At 36.3% G+C, this 24737-nt stretch overlaps 1 protein-coding gene across 2 annotated transcripts; it reads right to left on the bottom strand.

The window, feature by feature from the left end:
• Positions 1-615: 615 nt before the first annotated feature.
• On the bottom strand, positions 616-24182 carry LOC6647050 (dedicator of cytokinesis protein 1). Of its 2 annotated transcripts, XM_015177324.3 has the most exons (16): positions 23565-24182; positions 13667-13781; positions 10205-10361; positions 9854-10123; positions 8487-9789; positions 8129-8417; positions 7722-8072; positions 7489-7663; positions 5943-6056; positions 3234-5409; positions 2938-3169; positions 2788-2874; positions 2469-2550; positions 2231-2407; positions 2020-2164; positions 616-1951 (listed from the first exon to the last, which is right to left on the bottom strand). In XM_015177324.3, exons 1-16 carry the CDS (start codon positions 23608-23610, stop codon positions 1632-1634), a joined length of 6039 nt encoding a protein of 2012 aa, XP_015032810.1. In that variant the 5' UTR covers positions 23611-24182; the 3' UTR covers positions 616-1631. The 2 variants fall into 2 exon arrangements, with proteins under 2 accessions (XP_015032810.1, XP_002070298.1); XM_002070262.4 differs by lacking the exon at positions 5943-6056.
• Positions 24183-24737: the final 555 nt, after the last annotated feature.

The following is a 24737-nucleotide window of genomic DNA, read 5'->3' as shown; positions in this document are numbered from 1 at the left end:
CTGTTAGATATGGCACCTTCTCTAAGAATTAATGAAATGGAATGTAATGGCCATTCAAAATCAGATGATTATATCATATAGCAGCCATAGATGCCAAAAAATAAGTCCCATATCTGTAGTTTGAAGTAACAAGGGTAAAGAAGCTTCGACTGGCTCTCTAGATTTCAAGTCAAAAAGTTTCTAAATGATTTGAAAAGTGTATGATTTTGTCGCTTATCGATCACGTAGAAGACTTATCTGCTGGGTGTCAATCGTACTTATTAATAGCTTTAACAATTAAACTAGTATTTCTAAAAATACATTGCCATGGACCAGAACATTTGTACTAACGAAAGCAATGGTTGGCTTTAAAGCACCGAGTTGCATATATACATAGTTCTTTAATCTACAAGGCAATAAGCAAAAAGTGGGTCAAGATATAGCGGGTGGCTATTAAAGATAAAGTCCGACAAAAGACAATACAATTTCGATGATAAATTAACAATTTCTGTCTCATCTCTTATTTAAGAGACTACAAACGACTACGGATAACGAAATGCAAAGATTAAATAGAACTTGTCAATCGAAATTTTTAGAATTTTAAACCTTTATAACAAATTAAAATAGATTAAATGATTTAAAGGATTACTTTTACTGCTTAATTGTACTTTATTATTGCTTAATCTTTGGCCGATACACAGATCGCAAATTACATGATTAAAAAAATCGTTTAGGTATAAGAAGATTTAAAAATTGTGTGTTTTGTTCACAATAAAATGTAAATATAGTAATATTTTCGTAAGTAAAATCGTTTTGGTGCGATAAAATAGATTACACATGTTTATGTATACATATTTGTATATAGTAGATGCTTATAAACTTACTAACTAAATCTCAACAGTTTATATTGCTCACAATATTATGGCTAATTTGCGCTCTTTAAAAACATTGTGTGTAAATAGTTGGCTTTTGATTGATATCCTTTTTGTTTAAATTTGACTAAAATTCAATTAATTTCGTTTGGAAAAGATTTCGTTTCGTTTCGCATGCGTAATTATATAATTGACTTTTGTTAGTAAATTTGTGCTACATTGTATCTTATGTAAATTGCAATTGGTTTTTTAGATTTGTGGCACTTGTTTGCATAAGAGACGTATTGAATTGCCTTTTTGTTGTATCGTTAGAGTTGATTGAATTTGAACTTATTGTCTATCTGTGGTTAATATAATTATAAAGTAATGTACTAATGTTTACTTGTGGAAGACAAGCCAATGAGTTTTGTTCGTAAACAAAATACAAAATACACTTAAACGAAACAATGACGAAATGTTCAACATAATATCATTTTAACATACAATACATAATTTAAACACTTAACGAATAAACACAATAAAAGTAACTATTTGTTAGTTGTGGTTGTTGTTGTTGTTGTTTTTGATGTTATTAAGACACTTTTTTGTTTGTTTTGTTGTTTTTAATTTGGCGTATGAGGCAAATGTTGCTATAGTTCTTCTTTTTCTTCTTCGTAGCGCAACAGGTGGACAGAAGATGGACTCATAATGGGTGTAGGATTTAATATTGGCACTCAAATATATATGGCGCGGCACTGGCGAGTACCTTTCTCCCTTTCCTTCCCTTCCCTTCTATCTCTTCTATGGAATGTGTTTGCTGTTGCGCGATGGCTTTGGCGGCGGCGTTGGTGGACGCGGCTTATTGGAATCTTGGGCATTGATCAAACTAAAGTTCGTGGCCTCCAAATACTCGTACGTTGTATTCGTAATACTGGTCTTTGTCATAGTAGTCGTTGTCGTAATGCTGCTGCTGCTGGTATTGCTTAACGCATTCAACATGGCATAACCATTGGGATTCCAGTCCAAACTATGTGTAAGACTGGTGAAATCAGTGGAGTCACGCGTCTTGGCTGGCAAAGGTGGTGGCCTTATGTCCTCTTCGGATGTGGAGTCAGTTGTTTCTGCACGAAAAAACAATTTAAAATGTATAAATCCATGTAAAATTCAAGAAATCCAAATGTTGACCTACCAACTGAATTGCGATTGCTGCTCTCGGACAGCGAACGTGTGTCCACAAAGTTTTTAATCGTAGCCGTGGGCGTTGCTATACTAGCCGGCCGGGATAGACGTCGTTCTTTATCCTTTTCGGAACGTAGTGGCCGCTTTGAAGTGAGCTGTAAATCAAAATGTATATAATTTACACGTTCTTAAACCTTAAAAAGGTTCTTAATGGTTTTTACCTCCTCGGTCAGGACACGTGGATCAGGTGTTTTGGGCCCCGCCAATGAACTATTTGAAACGCTTGCTAGCGATGTGACCGACGTATTGATTTCTTTCTCCGGCGTCGATGTAATGGTGGACAATGGCGGTGTATACCATTGACTATTTGCCACTGGTAGGCTTAATGTTTCGCGATCCTTTGGAAAAATGATTAGCATTAGTAAGGAATCAAGTTGGTTTTCTAAATCAATGACTTACTTTCTTCATGGAGCGCCTTTTGGCTGGAGTTTTCTCTTTATTCTTGCTGCTCTTGGTACTGGGCGAGTGCATCAAACTTGGCCTGTGAGCAAAATGTGGGCAAAACGCATAAGCAAATAATAAATAAATCAAAGAAGGCAACAGAAAATGGAAATACATAGTAACAATAAATAATAATAATAATAAAAACAAATCAAAATGCAAATTTAAATAAAAAATTAAAGTCTCAAACTAAAAGCAGCAAATATTTAGGGGGAACAAATGGTAAATTAGTTAAACGGAAGCATTCAGTTATATTTGGGGTGGGTGGTTGCATTACCTGGCATTGAAACTTAAACTGGCCAACGTAGATTTAATGGAGTTAGTTTGTGGCCTTGGCAAGAACGTTGACTTCGATAGGCCGCTACTGCAAGTTAGAAGAGTGCATAAGAAGCTGGAGGATTCATTCAATTTGTCTTTTATATCTTACTCTGAAGATCCCATGCTGGTCTCGGACAAACGATTGCAACTGCCATCGAAAAGAGCTGGTAGGAAGGAGTTTGTACGTCGCATCACAACTGAATCACGATCCATTTTCAAATCGCATGACTTGCGACCATAGCGAGACTCCACATGCTGTTGCATGTCGGTGAAACAATTCTCTAAATGCTCCTGCAGAGCCTTCAAGCTGTCAGGCGCCTTTTGGCGATGCAACATTATGGCTGAAGTAAGAAAAACGTTGTAAAATAAAAGGAATTTTTTAGTTACTTCTCTTATATCACTTACCAATCTCAAGAAGCGGTATCTGTGACGCAATCAAGTCTTTCAGTTCTTCTATCAAATCTTTATCGTCGGGATGCTGCTCGAGATACTCATCAGTGAGGAAGGCCTCCTCGTATTTGGCAAAACCACCCATGACGGCAGGATCGACAATTCCATTTAGTTTCATACTCAAAGGATTTATGTGCAAGCTCTCATCACCCTTATGCAAGATGACCAACTGACGGATACCCTTGTTTGTGTCCTTCATGATCTCAACCGCACGTTCCAAGGGTGATATCTTGAAGGTATGCGAATCGATGACGGGGAACCAACGCAAAATGCCGGGTAATGGGAAACTTGTGACCAACTCGGTACGTTCTAGCCATAGACTACGCACATCGTCCATATGGCCGCCATTGGTGACATCGCGGAAGGGTCGCGAAAATTGAAATTTCTGTACATTATTCGAGGTGAAGTACTTGACAATTTCATTGGAAATGATTTTCTCATTGAACTTGGCGAATGCCGCATCCATAATGGGCTCCACTTTGTTAACCTGAATGTATTGTCCATCCGATTGGGTTATATCTTTGCCTGGTGCCTCAAGGGTTTGCATAACCTCGGCCTGCGGATGCTGAACCAACATGCGGGTGCAGAAATCGCTAAGTCTTTCGTACTCCTTTCCTCGGAAAATGTATACCTTGTTCTGCAGGAGACGGGGAAAGCCTCGGCCATAGAAACACACACGGAAATACTCCGATGTGTGTCGCAGCTCTTTAAGGATTTTCTCAAAGAACTGAGCCATGCGTTTTAATAGTTCAGCTAACTTGATATAGTCAAAGATCTCCTCCTCGTATTGCTGGGCCAGAATCTTACACATATCGATGGCGCATTCCCATTGTTTGCCCTTGTCGAAATACTCCATAATCTCGAAGAACAGAGTCTCCTTCAGCTCGCGATGAGTGCGGCAGTTCATGTGCCTGTAGCTGCGCAACTGAGGCGACAGTTCGGTGTCAGTCCAGCGCAGAAGCTGCGTATGCAGCTTCAGGGTGAAGGCTGCTTCAGTGTAGTTCTCGAACTCCATGTGCAGGTCGCACAATTTGTACACATAGCGTATATACATCTCTTTGAGATCGACCTCCGAGTAGAATTGCAGCAGGGAGAAGGTGCAAGCCATGCGATTCTCTTTGCTCTCGTCCTGTATGATGAAACGGTATTCCAGTAGTTTGTCCATCAATTTCGTGACCATCTGCACAAAGCTAGAGCCATCCAAATTGAGGGTGGCATGTGCCGAACAACGCTCCATCATGATCTCCTCGAAGAGCTGTTTATATTCGGCATCACCCTTGCCCTTGGCTCCAATCAGAATGTCAAGTTTTTCGATCATGGCCGTCTTGAACTCGGTGAAGTTGCCCTTATGATGAGAATTGTTGTTTTTGGTATCGCCATAGCTCTCCAATTCCAGCCGTGAGCTGTAATATTCACACTGCATCATGTCAAAGAAAATGGGTATGGTCTCGCGCCGTAATTCCGTTTCCGGCATCATGCTCATTTCCAGTATTGGTTCAACCAATTGCGGCACAAACTTGGGCTTATGTTGCCCCAGCTGGAACCACATTTTACGTATCTCCATTGCCGTATCCTTGCGTATATCTCGATAGCGGGCAAATACAATCTGCCGCTTATTGTCATTGAAATCATTTAACTGCAGCGGCGACTGCACCAAAAAGGCAATCGAACACTGAAAGAAATTCGACCAGATTTGCTTTTCAAACGGTGTGAGGAAATAATCCATTATCACAATGCTCAAGTGTTGCAGAGCCCCCAAAATGACGGTATTCTGATGCATTATCATATCCATCCAGTCACGCGGAAAGACAGCCTTCTGATGCGGTGACGGTGACACCAGCTCCGTGAACACCAAGAGTATATCGATAACGAATTCCTTTAGCTCGCCGCGCTGATGCAGATCCTTTACAAAGTAATCATAATGCTGGGCATCCATACGCTGTAATATGCCCAACATAATGGCAAAGAATTTGCCCACCAGCGCCGTATCGCGATCCAGTGAATGGGCCGCCTTCATCACAGTTCGCAGCAGGATGATCATAATGTCACGAATATCATTATGAGTGGGTCCCACATCCGAACGATAGAGCAATTTGAGGATATTGTTCATAATATTGATGCATTCGGCAATCTAGTTAACGAAATAAATCAAATTACTAAATGTTTTTTCATGTATGGCCGACAGAGAGGCAATATCAAATTGAGCTGGCTGATAAGTCTTCTTCGTTTCTGGCTAACATTCTGCACAAAAATTTAAATTAGTGTTTTTAATAAATAATTAACATAAGAGAAAAATCATTGAAACGAACAATAAAACATTGCATTGAAAAAGCTTGAACAAACTTAAGGCTAACTTAGCAACAAAATTATCAACAGCGATCCATTTACAACCAAACATTGGCCTAACTTGGCCTAATCTGTGATCTGTGTGGATGTTAAATCTCACGCTGCTAATGCAAAAGCTTCAAAGCCATTGAACGATAAGTGCAAAAATCACCAGCAGCAGGTGCAATGGCAGTAACAGCTAAACAGGACTTAAAAAATAAAATTAAAATAAATTAACTAAACTAAAACTCAAGAGGCGCGTTGAAGTCCTGATCTGGATGGTCAAATGTATGGAAGAGTTTTGATTGATTTATGGGTTTTTTTTTTGTTTCTTTTTACCTTTTTATTTGCAGTCGTTTCACGTGTGTGCAGTTGGGATTTTAATTGTCCAAGTACTTTGGCGGCTTTTGAAAGATTCTTTTCTTGCTGCCAGATATCGGTTTTCGAGTCGCCCTATATACATAGTGGTCGTGGTTGTGGTTGAGGGTGTGGGTGGTGATATATATATATTGGTTAAACATATATATATATTTAGCGATTAACAACGAAAAAAAACAAACATTAACAACACACACATCGATTGTGTGGATCAATCATCATTTGCGAAAAGAACATTTATGTTTGTTTGGTAGATGAAATTAGAGCAATTGGGTAGTACAATTAATTAATTAATGTAGTCAAAGAATAACCCATAATAGATATAGACAGTTTTGCATACATATGTATTGTGGTGTGTGAAATATCTGAATGTACATTCACATTGCATAGATTATATACATACATAGAGTATATATTCCGAGTGCTGTGACTTGCTGACAGGCAGTGAAAGTCATCGCGTGTGTGTGTAGTTTTGTGTGTGTGTGAGTGTGGCATGATAACTAAATATTTGTAGGTGCTTGGTTGATGAATTGCCAAATGCAAGAATTGCGATGATGATGATGTGTGTGTGTGTGAAAGAGAGAGAGAGAGAGAGAAAGAGAGAGTGGTGCAAGACTAACAGCAAAAACTAAACGTTTATAATTTGCCACGGCTAATAGTTGTACGATAAACATTAACAAATGTTTATACAAAAACTTTACATGAATGTTTTTTTTTTTTTGTTTTCGAAACCAGATGAAAGGAACGCAGATGACGAACAATTGGATAACGCCTAGCTCTAGACACATATGTAATAACATTACAATCACTAGCTAAAAAAACACATTAAATAAATATTTATAGCTACACTTAAATATACTAAAATATGTGTTGATGTTTAGGTAAATCGAGTAACACATACACACATATAATGGGTGCTTAATCTAGGACGTGTACAAAGGGAACAACAGCAACAACATAACAAAAACACGCAGACACATAGCAAAAATTAAAAATAATACAAAAATTGTTTCTATTCATAGCATGCTAAAACATTAAATTCATTCATAACTTAATGAAAAATTCGAATTCAATTTACTACATCTAATTATCATAGTAAAACTAAGCAAAATTAAGACAAATTTCACATGTCAATATTAAATGATTTATTCTATTTAAAACTTTTTGTGATATTTATGATATTATGTAATTTATTTGTTGTCATGTTTAAATATGAAAATATTTAAATGATTATTGCAATTATTTTGTTTAGTTAGCAATAGTAATTGAAAAATTAGTTACTTCTTTGACTTCTTTGATTTTAGCTCGACATGTGTTTTAAGTAATGTTTTAATTTTGCGTTTTCATTTCTATAATTTTTTTTTAATTGTTTGTGCATTCACAAGGCAAATTAGATTGATGCATTGGATTAAAGACACAAAATATGCAACCATTTTTAATGATACACATAAAACTTTATAAATGATATGCAAAAATATGCCAATATAATGGAAATATATGTACATACCTCCTCCTTGCTCTCGAGATGATCTTTAATGTGCTTGCAAAACACGGGCAACAGAATGGCTCGACATTTGGGCAGAGTAAACAATTTCGTTTCCACAAAATCTTTAATGCAACCCATTTTTGATTGAATGAGTCGACGTGGTGGGAATTTCTCCAAAATTTCCACAATAGAAACACTATAGAAATATGAAAATTAGATATCAAATTTTTAAGTTATTAATGAGTTAGTTTCACCTTAGCCGCACTTGATCAAACACTTGCATCAGATCTGTGGCAATAATGTGAAGATTTTTGAGCAGAGCTCCTTCTGATTTCAGCAAATTGCTTGGGCAGCCAATCATATCGATAAACATGCGTAGAAGCTCCTGCAAACGCGAAGCAAAGTCCACATAATCTGTATTGCAGTTCATTTCGGCATAAAGTATCCTGGATCTAATGACAAATTTCATAACATAATGCAGATATCGTGTTGTCTTATAGAGACGGCGGACTTCCATGCTCTCTTCAGTCTCGAAACCATCAGCGGATTTCTCTCGCGGCTTAATGGCATCGCTTATATTCTTCTGCAGGACATCCATGAGTTTTCTATCAAATGCAAGCAAGTTAGCTAAAGTTAAATTATTCTCCGAGTGTATATTTACGTATAAGCCAGGGTAAAGGAGAAACTCTCATTAATATAGACATCCAGGACAGTTAGAAAATGTTGATATTTCAAATCGGATACAGTTTCAATCAGATGTATAATGCTCATAAAGACCAATTGATCGTATTTCTCGGGCTGATCATTCTCCACCAGAATGTTGAATAGGGCATCGAGTATGTCTTGTAGAAATTTAACTACCTCTTCGCCAGGCACTGTGGATAGGGCATTAAGGGACTGCTCGAGAGTTTCCTTATGGGCTGACCAATTCAATAGGCCCAGAAGGCTCACTAGAAAAGAATTTTAAAAAAATCAAAAATTAAATTTAGAAAGACTTCTCTGGAATTTCATTTTCTTACCGCTCTGCGTGAGTTTCGTACTGCATAGGTTGACCCCTATGGTCAGTTGATCTTTGGGCAGCAGGGAGAGTCCGCTTATTGATGGCTTCGTGCCTTGCAATTCTGCTGTTGTCGCTGGCAGTTCCATATAGGAATTGGCCACAGTTTTATCATATTTCTTATGATCGATTTTATATACTGCAAGGACATGCTGACCCTGGGGTATGGTTGTTCCATTGGCCTGCATTAAACGCACATAGGCCAGGCCGAAAGGTTTCTCCGAACGATCCTTCTGCTCGTTGCTGCTGCGATGCTTTAAGACAAAACGTAAATGACATTGCTTAAATTCCTCAATGGGCACATGGATCTTAAAGGTTTCCTGCCATTTCGGTTTATCATCGTGATAGTAGACCACCGACTTGTACTCATCAATTGGAGAATGGCCGGTGCCGATACTCATGACGCCTGGAATCAAATAGCCCTGCTCATTGGCCACACAAATCGAGACTTCCACATTCTTCTCCGATGTCTTGGCTATGCGGGAAAATTCGCCACTGCAAATGGTTAAATAGAGATCGTTGCGCACATCACCCGGCAGGATGACCTCGGGAAAGCCCATTTTACGGGCCACCGGCACATTGGTGTGCACCAGTCGAGGGAAATCCTCTTTAATCTGTTTGATATCGCCGCGTAGAACTTCAATGGTCACTGCCATTTTGGAGTCAATTTTCCCAATGTCCTTGTTGGAAATCAACTTGCGCAATGTCCCATCCAAAGTGTCCTTTTCACACATGATGAATGGCAAATCCTGATTGCTGGGGCCATCACACGCTTTACTCAAGATGGGCGTTAGATCCTTGCACGCCACGCCAAAGGGTCGTCGCATTATATACTCACAAGTGCTGCCCGATGACCCATTCGAACTGACCGACAACTGGGAATGCTTGCGACTGGCTGCAGTCAGCATGCTGTTGGCAATGCTTATGCTCGTTCGCTTCGATTCCGAGGAGTCCTTCATTTCCATCGAACCTATGCGTATGGCATAGCACACCAAATACATTTTCGAGATGCTCAAATCGTTTCTGCTGAGATCGGTGAAAAGCACGCGGTTATTGTCGAACTGATCAATGTCCCGGGCAATGCCTGTGCGTGACCACTTGACCACATAGTTCTCACTGATGGGTTTATGGGTTTCGCCATCAAACAACGTGAACAACAGATCCGAGTCCTCTTGAAATTTGCAAACAAATGCATTCACATGCAGCAGAATGTTGTGTGAGTATTTGTTATGGACACGTGGAGTTCTTTGTTCGCTCGAAAGACGCTGTAAAACAATTTGAAAGAAATGATTAAAAAGTCCAATATCCGTTTGGATTTCCACCACTTACATTAGCCTTTTCGATCCTGCTGACAGCATGGACATGATGCTCAAAGAGCTCTGTGGTGCAAATGGCATTTGTGTCCAATATATCGCCACTGTCATCGCGCACCACCATATCCAGGCCCAGCAGATTGTTCCCAGTATCAATCTGTGCTGTGGCCATGAGCTTAACCTTACGCATCTCATCCAACGGAAGATTGCCAGAGATCAAGGCGGCACGATTGTTGTTAAGCTCGTTCATCTTTCGTCGTATTCTCTGAAAGTTAGGATTGGTACGCTACTCAACCAGAGAAAGAGAGAGAGAGAGATTATCTCTGATTATTTGATATTCAAATTACATTTAATGATAAGAACTTACCAAAAAGTATCCTTTCGCTATACTGCCCCACTCCAGCAACACTTTGGTGATCTCCTCGACAATATCTGTCCGTTGGATACAGAATTCTCCATTGACAATATTATATTCAACCAAATGGATATAACTCTTGGGAAAAATGCCACGATGCTCCTTGTCTCTGTGTGCGAAAAACAGAGAGAGAGAGAGAGTGAAAGAGACAGAAGAACGGAAGAAGAGACACCATTAAAATGTGGCAAGCATATGGGCGGGTGTGTGCAACGGCGATAACAAATTATTGCGTGCCAGTGCGTTCTTAAATCTAAACAGTAGAACTTCCCTACAATCGACAATTGGGAGTTGTCAGGATAAAGATCTTAACTTCTTTAAACTAATAAATGAATGATATGAAATTCTCAACAAAGGAGAAACTTTCTGATTTCCTTGACTCATCATTATTTTATTTATTGACTAAATTATCTAAATTTTTGTCGATCTTTTTGAAAGTTTTGATAATATTGAGTAAATGTTTATTAACAAATGAGTCTACAATAAAAATGTATTACACAAACTCAATCTTCTCTAAAGTTTTGCATGTTTTTTTTTCATCAAAAAGAGATCAATTTTTCCTAGAATCCAATATTTACTGTAACTTCAAAAGATTCATGCACTTACTCAAACTCTACTGTACTTGCATACAAATATAAGTATATTGGAATCTATATATATATATATATATCTGTATGTATGACACAATTCAACATTCTCGCTGATGAATTACCCAAGCCGGGGTTTTGCTGCTTCTCATTGTTCTGACTGAGGCTTCGGAATATGTCCACAAAGAGCAAAGAGTGAAGAGTGACAGAGACTGAGAGGAAGTGCGCCCAAAGTGTGACACTGGGCAAATGAAATGGAATGCTTTAATTTGACTCAATTCATTGCTTGACATATGGGGTGGCCATTTTAATTGCTTGAGGCAATGGCATTCAGACGATTGCCATAACCACTGACAACTATGACCACGCCCTCATCCCGCATAGTTTGGGCGACAAATTGATCTATTTCGATTGAACTCTAGTTACCTTTTAGCTAAATTAAATTGTTTAAACCTTTAACGAGAAATGACAAAATTTTTTAATATATTTAAGATCAGCTCAACAATTTTCAACTCTCATACGTTTACAGTTTATGAAAATATATATTTTCGACTATATAGAACCCAAAAATAAGAAAGTTAGATCAACTATTTATTATATATTGGTATCGTATATTAACAGGGTAAAAAAGGTGGATAAAAATTGAAGCAAACCTAATTTTAAACTCATCCTCAACTTAACTACTTGAAGAAAATTCGTTAAATAAGTTAAAACAGAATATTTTCCTATATCATATATGTACATATATCATTTTCCTATATCATAACATGTTTGCGTTTTCTAAGAAAACTTTTCTTGCGACTCTTATTTAATCTATATCAAATTCAATAGAAATCAATTAACTTTATTTGATAAATGTCTCATAATACAAATGTAGAATTTTCCAGGCTGACCTTTTGAAAAATCAGAGTGTGTATATTCTATATTCCGCCACATTCTTTTATATTATAGATATAAAATTGTCTATTTATTATAAACTAGACCTCTGTTTTGTTTTGATTAGCTTTCAAGTGTTCTGACGATTAAATTTTGGGTAAACAAGTAGCTCATAATTTGACGATTTATGATTTGCTTATCGTCTAATGGAAATCGTGAGAAAATGCACAATTAAAATTGGTATTTCTCTATAAATAAACAATAAGGAGAAATATAAGAAAAGGGAAACAGTAAGCGACATAAAACAAACATGAAATTCGGACCGTGATAAGGAATGGAAACTCTCTTAAGAATTCTTCTCACGATTATTTTCGGATTCTATCACTAAGAGTTGTTTTTTTTTGTCTATGTATTTTCATATGTATATAGCTAAACTATCAATCTTAGATTTGTAACGCATCTGATTTGCCCTCTGCCACATTAAAATGAAGAACGTTTCGAGTTAGGTAAACTATTAGAAAATCGATGGGCTATATGGTCAGCATTTTGTTTATTTACTTTATGTTTTAGATTTATGTCTGTCTTGGGTTATGATGGGTCATCAGAAAATATGAAAAAGGGTCAGCTCAAGTCCAACTCAAGCATGGCCAGCTACTGTATATGAGTGTCGATAAGAGTGGACATCATGAGCTGTATACATACAAAACATAGATAAAACCAACAAAACCAAACCAAACTGAGAACCAAGAAAGAAAACCCGAAACAAGGAAAAGGGTCAAACATATACATACACACAAGAAAAAAAAGGGGCGGGGAAAAGTTTATCTTTGTTTTGGATAAAGAAAATTTTACCAAAATGCAACTTCTTGCCCTGGGCGCCACATGGAAACATCTGGATTGTGGTTTCTGGATTCAATGAAGAAGAAGCTGAACAAAAGGATAGGGCAGGAGAGTATATTGGGCAACTTGGTTGGAATTTCTAAGTAAACAAATACACGAATCGCCCTCGTATTTGCCCATTTGCTCAAAATTTAAATTTATATGCATGTGAAAAATGTTGGAACATTTCATTTCCGCTGGAAAAACATGGCCAATACAAAATGAATGAATATGCATTAGTGCAAATGAGCTGTTGGCAGTGAAAGTTAGCATCACGATGATCCAACTGATTAGATCTAATCAAGCAAAAACAACTACATATTGTATATTTTAATCAGTTGTTCCCATACTTGGTTTTGTAAAATGGGAAAAATTCAAAATAAAATACTGTGGATTGGATTGTTTTTTCTCTGTTTTTGTCAATTAACAAATTGCATTAATCTTTTAAATAATCTTCCTACAATCTTATGTTTTTTGTGATTATGATTTTCTAGTACCAATTTTTCTATAATTTCTTACGACTTTTCAATTCATGTTCGTTATAGCTAAACTGAAGTAACGATTCTTTTGTGATAAAACTCATTAAATAATTATTAAATAATTTTTGATATGATATTACTCATTTTATTGCTCTTAAAACAATTATTAGAGTCTTATTTGGAATTTTAATTAAATTTTGATTTTTGAAACACAGAAACGTTAGCAAATTTTCTATCCTTGCTGTTTGCATTATGTTTATGTCTATAAATATACATAAATGAATACAAAATTTTAATAACTTTTACCTGTTCACCTCATAAACCTGAATAAAATTTGAAAAATAGTTTTAAACAAACATTAATAAATATTGAAGCAAACCATAAACAATATATAGTTTTCAACTATTATCGCAGTACTTTTGTGAACAAATATTTACATATTAACACTTCTCCATATATTGCACAATCCGACAAATATGAAAATACAATAAAAGCATTTAAATTAAATGTAAACTTGAAAGACTTTGCACTTCTATCAACTAACTCTTATATATACATCTATCAATTGATTAAAAATTTAATAAAGTCAAACTTACTTCTGTTTATAGCCGTAATACCAATGTGTTGTCTCCTTGAGAATTACGACTGCATCGCCCACATCCAAATTTAGACGATGTGGCTTTGTCACCTCCTGGTCGAAATTGCATTTGGCTATAAAGGGAGAGAAAGAGAGAGAGAAAAGGAAATATATTATATATATGTATTAATATATATGTATATTTGTACAATCAGCACCTTTCCCAGCAGCAATCCAAATTGAACTGTGCGCTAAGTGTGCAAAATGAAAGCTTAGGGCAAAGCTTTGACTAACCTCCACCGCCTCATTTGGGGGAACGGCGGTTTGGGGGGCCATTAACCGCCATTTGGAGGAAGGTTATCAATTAGTGCATGTCATTTTTTTTGGGGGGGAAAACAACGTTGATCAGCTAGGGTGCTTCAAACGGATGGGATTAGTGATAATCTCAGTAAAATAGATAGTGCCTCCCCATAACGATTTACGGTACGTGAGATCTATCGCAAAACGAGAGCGGGAAAAGGGGCTAAGAGTTAAACCACTTCCTACGACCATAACACTTAATGGAATCATGTTGAGGGTGTAGAAATGACGCATTTGCCTAAAGCGATTGCAAATTCAAGAGAAATTCCAGTGCCATAGGTCCGATTTCAGAGTAATACCCTCATATACGATGCTCTAAAAATACATTAATATTATCTCGAAAAACTAAAGCTACATTGCAGTTTGATAAATAAACAGTAACTACATTGAAACATAAATACCAGGAATTAAGATTGCAATTGGAATATATACATACATGCGTTTGTATGTATGTTTTTAAGGAAATTGACAAAATATAAAGATTTCAGATATATTTCTATTCAATCTTAAAATTGCGTTTCTTCTAAATTAGTAAGATTTATTGACTTAAAAAAACATATCCCCCTTTTTAATTCATAAGTTTCCATTTCCATTTCTATAAACTATATAAAATAATAATAATAATGAGATAAATATTCGTAGTTTTTGCCTTTATTTATGTTTATGTCGTCGTTGAAATCACAAATCATAGAAATGATGAGGCTTGAATCAGTAATAAGGCGACATCGTCATCGTCTCCGGCAAACACTTCCTCGGGCGATAATGCAACGTCTACTCTACTATACTATACTATATAATATTGTATTAAGGGAAATCTGCACTCATTTCAACAACAACAACAACAACAAAACCTCCGCCTTTGCGTGGCAAGCAAGCAGCCGCAAGTTGTGGAGCTCTCCGAGTCACAGCTACGGTCCAATGACCGATGTTGGCGCTGTTCATGATGTTGATGAAAAGCATAACAAAAGCCAGAACGACCTCCATCAGACACACACACACACACACACACATCAGACTACTACAAAAGGCAATTTGTGAAAAAAGGTACGCAAATAGGTAAAGTAATAAACTAAAATGGTGTGAGAGAATATTTGTGACTGGGTCAATTGATTAGAAGAAACAATGTTCGACAAGTAAAAAATTGGAAAACTAAATAGAAAATGAAAAAATATGTTTTCATTTATTTAAAATTCCACATATGCATGTGTGTTTGTGTGTACATACGCAGGTTATAATATAAAATTACCGGGAAATGGCAAGTGAATCATGCAAAGAATCGATCAGTCAGCGAATCGTTGAGAAAATTAAACACACCTTACTCTACCTTGAAAAGGGGATACAAAGAGAAGAGTGAACAGAGAGAGGGAGACAGAGAGAGAGAGAGAGAGAGAGTGATAAAGAGAAAGAAAAAATAGAGGGAGGGAGGTGATATGGCAATCAAAACGTCATTAAATTGAACTCATTTCCGATAAGAAAGAAAGAAGGGGGAAAGCCAAGCCCATTCTGTCCATAATATTATCCCTCCATACCATCATAAACTGGCCACAACTTGTTGACTAACGGAAACGCTCAACGAATAATGAATTGTCCAATTGCTAAAGGTAAAGGTAAAGGGACAGGGACAGGGTTGGTTGCCTTGGTAGATAGGTAAAAAAGGAGACAAAAAAGAGTTAAAAATAGTCAACAGGCAGGTAAAACCAAAACAATTGTGTGAGAAGGCGTCCCCCCATTGTTGTTGCAACGGATGCAGCTGCACTAATAATAAAACTAAAGCTCTAGAGGAGATTCGTCACTCGTCGTTCTTCCTTCCTTCCATCTGTTCTCCCACTCTTACTTTGGCACGTGTACAAAGTGTGCTAAAAGTCAACTTGAGGTTTTGCTAAAACGTTCGCTAGTCTAAAATAAGGCAAAACGCAAAAACAATAAAATCAAAATAAAACTAGAAAAAAAAACAACTCGAAAGACAATCTTAGTTTTAGCTATGCCAAAGTTTATATACTCTAACAAAGTTAATGTAATTTATAGAGATTTCAAATACTTGAAATTTTTGACGTACTAAAGGAACTGATTTTGTTTTTTGTGAATTTTGATTTGCGTTGCGTTTATCAATCCCTTTCGCCTCATCTAGTTGTGATTCCCAACTGGTTTTAGACTGATAGAACGTGGTAGTTCTCAAAATATATAAAGCAAAAGCATATCATAAAGAACAGTTGAAAAGTTTTATTTTCCTATCCATGAGCTATACTCAATACTTGATTTCTCTTCAAATGGCTATATAACCTTTCAAACATCTCAAACTAGTTAAAACCTTTAAATTAAGTATTTTGGAGCTTTGTTTTCCAATTTCAATTTGCGTCCCATGGAGTTGTGTTTCTCAATCTCTCAATAGTTGATATACCCATTTTACTTGGATAAGGAATACAAATATTGTGGAGAGAAACACAAAACAACCAACCGCAGCTCTAGCAACGCTTCGTCATCAGTTTGCTGCCGTTGTGAGCGTCGTGACTGCTGCCTGCCTGACTGACTGACTGACTGCTGGCTGGCGATTGGTGACTGGACATCGCCCAAAAATTTTAAGAGGAGAGCAGAAGGGGAGAGTGTTTTGGAGCTCTTTTGAAATTTCAGGTTTAAATGACAGATGATTCCGTGCATGAATGTTTCTAAATATTTGTTTGGTTCTCTCTCTCTCTCTCTCTCTCTCTGTCTCTCTGTTTATTTTCTAAGCTGGTTTCTTCTCCTCACAAATTTGAATTATAATTCTAAACTGTAAGCTAAGCTCCAGTCCCAGTGTAGGTGCTAGGGGCCAATTCGGAGGTTAACATAATTAATATAATGATTTGAAATGGCTGCGGAGTGAAGCATCTCTTTAGCTAAATCTAAAAATAGCTTACTAATATAAAGTTTTTTTTAGTACAAGTTAAGTTGGTTAAGCTCCATGTATACCTAATTGCATACTTCATTTGAGTCGCAGAACACTCAATATTATTTTAGGGTGTGTTTTTGTTTATAAGTATATATTTATGGCTATTTCTTGATTCAAAATAAGACGCAAATTCATTCCAGGAGTTAGATCATTCATCTCTTAAGTCATGTCCCAAAGAGCAGTTAAATTTAGCCAAAATTTGTTATCTAAAACGATCCTTCAATCTTCATAAATGTATCTGCATGTATTTTGTATTACTTTGTAAGATTGCCTTCCCATGTGTAAGCTTTGTATACTCTCACATTTTTATCTCTTGAATTTGCTTTTAAGTTAATACAATCTCCAAAAATGTAACTAAAAATCTGATTTGAATCTCCTAAAGTCAATAAAGTTAAATTTTAAGGGTGTATCTTTAATTTTCATCATAAGTGTACATCCTGGAACGCGATTTGGAGTAGAGTAAGTTTACAAATTCTGTTAAAGCTTTAGTTTAGTTTTGAATATTATAATTATGTATATGTTAATACACATTATATACTTTAAAACATCATGAGATACACAAATAGAAAATGGACAAATTGTATTTAATAAAAAATTACGTAAAAGTAGTTATTATCTGTTTTTATGTTAGAATTTTGGTGTATTTATTATAACATACAACTTAACTTTATATTAGTTACCCTATTTAGTTACTCGAATACTCGAATGCTGCCAATACCATTCGTAATTATAGTCCAATTATCTAATATAAGATCGATAAAAAAGAAACAAACATATTCCTATTTTCGTGCCAAGTGGCCTTTTTATGAGTTTCAATTGATTAAAGAAATTTCATCGAACTTGATCGACCTTATATAGTATAGCTTCCAAGAACCTAATAGTGATCAGCACCCGTCAGTCTATAAACAATTTGTTTAATTGTTTGACCGTTCTATTAAGCAAAATTCAACTTTTGGGCGTTAGATATAAATTTTTGGTATCTATGGAATGTTTTTGGCAACATTCCTCCAACATTCTTAAAATGTGAAATTTGAAAACGTGTTGCGCATATTATGATGTTTCAGAAGAGCCAAAACAAAACAAAAACCCCAATTGTAGATAATATTTTATGGCACATAAATTTATAAAAATGAAAAGACTGAACCAGAAAAAAAAGAGGCAAAACCTGGTCGTTGACAGGTTACGGTTATTGTGTCTGCCCTCCTCCAGTTAATGGCGCTTCGTTGTGCTCGTAAAACCCTCCAAATAAAGATACAAAAACAAATAGATACCTCAATTGGTTCTGGTAAAGTACCAACTGCTGGATACTCTAGATAAGTTATGTTCTTTATGGAATTTCTTAACTTTGTATGGCTATTCTCATATACCCGTAGACAACAGAATAAAAATTAAAAACAAAAGAGGAAAAATTGTCATAAAATTTATTATTTTAGAGGCCCATAAAAGAAAAAAGTTGTTACAAACTTGACCCATTTAAACCATTAAAAATCAAATGCATTTTCCTGGTAATGGAAAGTGCACAGTAGGAAGTAGAAAGGATCTTGTATTTTAATTACTTTAAAATCATGGAAAAATTGTTAAACAATTTCTTTTGAATTTCCTTGTGACACAAAAAGTGGGTAAAGTTTTTTTTGTTTTGGGTCCAACTGAAAACCAGTTTGCTCTGAATCCGATGGATGACTCATTGACGCATGACGCATCCATCCCCATTGGCCATTGGTCGCCCACTAACAGATTCCACCCATTTGCCACTTTCTTCGGTGCAATCCAATTCAATTGATTTGACATGCCCCGCCCGCCTTCTTCCAACCTCCCCCCTTACAATGTATGCTTAATTAAGTCATATCAGGGTAATATTTGCACATTTACAAGATTCGCCATAAAAGATTACAACAATCTTTGACATTGGACATGGGGCACGATTGAATTTCAATTTCTAAAAAGCATCTGATTGCACAAAATTGTGGAAAACTGAGATTTCCCCTGCCTTTCGGAATGCATGCGTTTTCAAAAGCGGTCGGAGAGTTGGAGGGAAGTGGAAATAGATGTCACTGGGTTATTTGCGCAACAATGGAGTGGATGGTTGGATGAGTGTGTGTGTGGATGTTCTTTGAGTCAGCACACAAAGCGAATGTAAGTGATGTAAGTGGGGGATGGAGGGAGGGAGGGAGAAAGAGAGTCCATAAAACATAATTTGACGACATGTTTGCATGAGAGATTAATTCCCAAATTGCACATTTTGGATGAATAAATTTTTCACTTCAATTATGCAAATCAAGCAACATTTTCATGGCCCACAAAAAGAGGTAACGAGGAGGAAAATTTTAATTAAATAGTGAAAGAAAACAAAGGAAAAAGAAATCTGAATCCAAAAAATAAAACTTCAAACTCAACTCACTTTTCAATATACATACCTTTATATGTATGTATATACAACAGGCCTCATTAAGTTTTATGTTTGGCTTTACCATTCTTGTTTTTCTTTTACTTCTTCTTCTTCGTCTTCATCATCTCTATTCAAATTTAGAAGTGGAATATGCATGACTGCGCCCCCAAGTGCTAAGCGTGCTAGCTGGAGGCGCACTGGGAGTGGGACTGAGACTGATAGAGGGTGAGAGGACCAAGAACTGCAGGTGCAATCCCCAACTAAAGGCAATGAACAGTAAAGTGCAGTTGTGGCCAAAGATGTCATCGCCAACAGAAACAAACAGGAAAACATGCAGATCATACAAGAAGAAGAGCAAGAGGGGAGAAGCGAGAGAGGGGACAAAGAGTCAGAGAGTCAGTCTGGTGTGTGTTTTTGGCTGCGTGTGTGTCTCCAACTCCCGCAATGCAGGAGGCCATTCGACTCACTTTAGAACTCATCATCATGTCCTCCATCATCATCATCATCTTCGCTTCGTTTCGTTGTAAATATAAAAAACATGTAAATAAATCTAGTTCTAGCCCATTTACATTTGAATAACAATAAAAAAAATAATAACATTTTATTTTTAGTCAATTTTAATTGTATGTAAAATCAAATCAATGTATTGGTCAATTCAATTCAAATTTTTTCAGGTAAAATTAATATACCATTTAAAGATATTTGAATTAGGAATCATTAGAATTAGCCCTTTAATTGAATCTAGATCGCTGAAATAAATAAAATAAATACTGTAGACCTTCGGTTAACGAACACAATTTGTTTCAGCATCGTGTCCGTTAAACGAAACCACTTTTTTCATATAAATCAACGTAAAATAAATTAATGAGTTTTAGATAGAAAAATATTAGACTTATTACATGTTTTGATTTAAATGGTTATTGAAGGAAACTAACATAGAAAGGATCAAAACATTTAAAGAACTGAAAAACCAACATATTTGAAGTTCACCTTTCTCTAAAAATAGAATGAAACTTTCAACACCTTTTAAGGAACTGAGTATGTCTTAGGCGGGAGAAGATTTTTAAAATAAAACCAGAGGGCCGGGGCTAACTTCGACCGCGTCAAAGTTTGTATACCCTTGCAATTTTTTGGTAACTCTTTCCTTACCTTTATAGCCATCAAAGTGGAAAAACGTTTAAGCTAAAAGGGCTAATGTGTCCAAAAGAACGGCCTACAATCTTAGCATAGGAAATAACGAAGATATTGATCAAAGTCACTGTTTTCCACCGATCGTTCCTATGGGAGCTACATGATATAGCTACACGATCTTTATGAAATTCAGCACAGTCATTAACAGATATATTAAACTAACAAACGTTTAGTTTGAAAGCAATCGCGTCAAAACTAACGAAGTTATTGACAAAAGTCACTGTTTTCGAAAGATCGTTCCTATGGGAGCTATATGATATAGTCACCCGATCTTGATCAAATTTGGCATAGTCGTTTATATGTGTAATTAACTCAATATTAAAGTTCATGATCATAGCTCAGAAAATAACGAAGTTATTAAGAAAAGTCACTGTTCGTGACTTTGCCATTTGTATGGGAGCTATATGATATAGTGATCCGATCCGGCTAAGTCCGAGATATACAATGCCTGCAGTATATACAAGCCTACATGCAAAATTTCAACTCTGTAGCTCTTACGGTCTAGGAGGAGTTTGCGTTGATCCAGACGGACGGACAGACGGACGGACGGACGGACGGACGGACGGACGGACGGACATGGCGATTTGAACTCGTCTCGTCGTGCTGATCAAGAATATATATACTTTATATGGTCAGAGATGCTTCCTTCTATGCGTTGCACACTTTTGACCAAAATTAATATACCCTTTTTGCAAGGGTATAAAAAGAGAGTTTGGAAGAACATTTTTTTATATAATGGGTAAACTGGTCACACATGACATTTCTAAAAGGTATATTAGGAATTTTCAATGTTGCATTAATTAAAACAGACAGAAATTTTACGTGCAATTATGGTTTCTACCTTTTTTGTTGGTCGTTAACCGAAATTTTTCGTTAAAAAGAAAGAAAAATCAGTTCGTTATACGAGGGTCTACTGTAATACACAAAGATCACAACAAAAACTCAAGGCTCTAATTACTGGAGGAATCGATTTTGAGATTTATGTTCTACTATATTATGTTTTTAATATCTTGTTGTACAACTTAAGAGATTTTATTGAATTTATGACGTAGAATAATATTGCAAAATAATTTAAGCATGAAAATTAAAAGTAATAGAATAAGAAACAAATGTTCTTTTTAAATTCCTCTTTGATTTATCTATAATTCTTATTTCAAACCATATTTTTGGTGTTAATTCCAAAAGAAAAAATATTCTATATTGAAGAAGAAGCCGTGTGAATGATTTCTCGATTTATCAATTTTGTCATTGCTGTTGCATACATTCTTATTTGCTTAGTATTAGTGTTTAAAATTATAAGACTGAAGGCGTCAACAACAACAAAACGAAGAAAAACGAAATGGGGAAACAAAAAATAAACTGCGATAAGACAAACTCAAACTCTTTTGCTGATAAAAATGAGAACGAGGCCTATCAATGTGAAAACGCGAGGGGGGTGGGGGGGTATACTAAATGAAACTAAAGGGATTATAGCAAAACTAAGATTCTGTCCTAAACAGACTGACTTTCAATCATTTAGCATTTGGAAATGGAAGGTAAACACACACACACACACAGCATTGAAACCCAATGTCGTTTGTAATCTAACTGAGTAATTTGTTGCTATCTCTTGATTAAATTTTATGGCCACGCCCTCTCCGAATAATGCACATAAACACAGTCAGACCAAAAGAAAAGTATCAGTACAGATTTACGACTTAACTAAAAGAAAAGTATGATGATCTCACAGTGGGGTATACATTTTTTTTGGTTTGCGTCTCATATTATGAAAAATTTTAAATATAATCCAACCTGTAAGTAAAGTTATGTGGACAACTGTATGGATATGAATATGTATGTATTTGGAAATGATGGGAATGATTTCAACAGTTAGTACAAGGCGTCGAACAGGCAGAGGCAGAGGCAGAGCCAAACATGTGTAAATAATAAGTACAAACAATTTGTGGCACAGTCGTTGGTTGGAGTGGTCGTTCGACTGTTAACTGATTACAAGATTCGGCCGATTGAATCAGTGAGTGAGTGAGTGAGTTCTTTTCATTTGTTGGCCTTTTTTGGCGACATTATCGTTACCTGTATCTGTCAGTCATTTCGCCTGTACCTGTTGTTCGAGCGGGTAGAGAGGGAATGGAAAAAGGTCAATACAAAAACAAAACAAAAATTAAAAGTGCCGACAATAAAATAAATTCACACGTAGAGAAGCATTCATATTGTATGTACATACATACATATGTATGTAGATATTTCATGGTCATTGCCAATGAATAGAAAAAATACACTCAGATTTGAGGCACACACACACACACAGACACACATGAACGTTTGTTGCAACTCAGTGCACACACAACATAAAGGTGAAGAGAGCGAGAGAGGAAGGGAGATAGAGAGAGAGAAGAGGGAGTGTCTCAGGCTCGGGCAGATGATGCTAGCTTGAAAACAGGTTTTCATTTTCAAGAGCAAATCTCAGAATTTTTTTGTAAGAGGCTGGAAAAACAGGATGGAACGGAATGGTATGAGGTAGAGCGGGGTGTAGTATGTATTCTTTGGGGGTACTTGAAAAGGGGATTGAGTTTTTGACAAAACCTCTTTAAATCTAAAATACAAATCGGCAAATGTAATAGGTTTTTTTTGCTAAATCTTACAGTTTTTTATAATATTGAGTTAATTTACTTTAAATAAATATTAGCTCGCCTTTTTAAAGACGTTAAATTGGTTGTGAGATTGTGATTGTTTTCTGCCTACGCCCATGAAAATGAAAAGAAAAACGAAAATCACCTAGAATATAGAACTCGAGAGTCGGAGTCGAAACACATGTCAGGGACTTGTGGGGAAGGTGCAACAAGTTGACTACATGGAGGAGGAGCAGCAGGAGAGCAAGAGGGGGAAAAGCACCGCATGTGGGCGGCGACTGCGCCTCAGTGGGGGGAAAAATCAACAACAATTAAGTCGATGAATAGATTATATGTTTATAAAACACTTTATTTAAACATTCCTTTTTTTAGTTGTTGTTTTTGGGTTTTCCGCTGGAAAAAAAGTGTATTTATTCTCTCTACTTACCAATGCCAAATTGTTGCTTAGCATTGCAATCGCTCCACACAGACATTTTGTTGTTGTTGTTGTTGTTATTTTCGCCAACTTTTACCGCACACTAATTCACTCAAACACACACACACAGTTACTCATGCATGTATATGTACACTCATTCACGTACGACAAACTTTCGTTTGCCGCAAATTTAAAAAACAGACAAAAGCAACAAGTTGTCGAATTTATTTACTTTTGCACCATTCACAGCATTTTGCAATAATTTCTAACTGATTAAATACAATGAAATGAATTGTATTTGTAGTGTAAGTTTGTAATTCATTTTTACAATTAATTAATTCTCATTTTTGGGAGTTGGCCGCTTGCACACTCACACGCACACACCCGCGTGTTGTTGTTGTTTTCTGATTCCACTTAACTATTATTTATTTATTTAAGCGCACATAAACGAAAGCGCCCGGGCAGGCTAAGGCCGTTATTTTTCTTAAGCCCAAAATATATGGAATTCGATACTGTTCTCACTTGTAACAAAATAACAACTATTTTAGATGATTTATTCGTGTAAATTTTTAAAAACAACTTTGTCGCCAACCGACCGCACAACCGCTCACTTCGAAAACAAAAACAACAATGGAGCGGGGGCGCGCTAGAGGTGGGAAATCCATCGATGGCTACGTCAATACGATACGATCAAGTGCGATAAGTCTATGAAAATTTATCGATAGCGATGTATCGAACCACCCGCAACCACATCGAACTCCTTGCAACCACGTCGAACTCGAGCCATTTAAGTCGAACATGCAACAAAATAATACAACTTCGAGCAATTGATGCCAACTCATGCCAATGATGCCAACTCGAACAATGTCTGCACGACGTAAAGAATCATGTAAACGTACACGTAACGACGTAAGAGACTGATCGATATCAATATTTCGACTTGGCGCATTTATCGAATTGTGCAAAAATGGTAAATAATTTGATTGGAAATATGGAAAAGAAAGAAGTTTGTTGTGATTTTTTTAGTCTTGCAATTGTTTAGAAGCTAAATTAAATATCTATCGATATTTTTCTTTTAGATTTTTTTGCAGCAATACAGTGTGACCATCATTTGATAGCTGGAAAACTCCAAATTTAGTGCGACACCTAGAATAAAAATTTTAAATATTATGTTGCGCGCTGAAT

The sequence above is a fragment of the Drosophila willistoni genome, chromosome 3R (genome assembly GCF_018902025.1).
Source record: "Drosophila willistoni isolate 14030-0811.24 chromosome 3R, UCI_dwil_1.1, whole genome shotgun sequence".
NCBI classification, from domain to species: Eukaryota; Metazoa; Arthropoda; class Insecta; order Diptera; family Drosophilidae; genus Drosophila; species Drosophila willistoni.
Note: the sequence above shows the minus strand (reverse complement) of the source record. Positions and strands in the feature narration are given on the sequence as shown.

Bases quoted from the DNA above. Each gene is read 5' to 3' on its own strand.
- LOC6647050 (XM_015177324.3), bottom strand. From the start codon at position 23,610: ATGTCTGTGTGGAGCGATTGCAATGCTAAGCAACAATTTGGCATTG. The intron at 2,875-2,937 runs GTAAGATATAAA...TCTAACTTGCAG, and splicing joins ACCAGCATGGGATCTTCAGA to TAGCGGCCTATCGAAGTCAA. The intron at 1,952-2,019 runs GTAGGTCAACAT...TTTTTCGTGCAG, and splicing joins CAGCAATCGCAATTCAGTTG to AAACAACTGACTCCACATCC.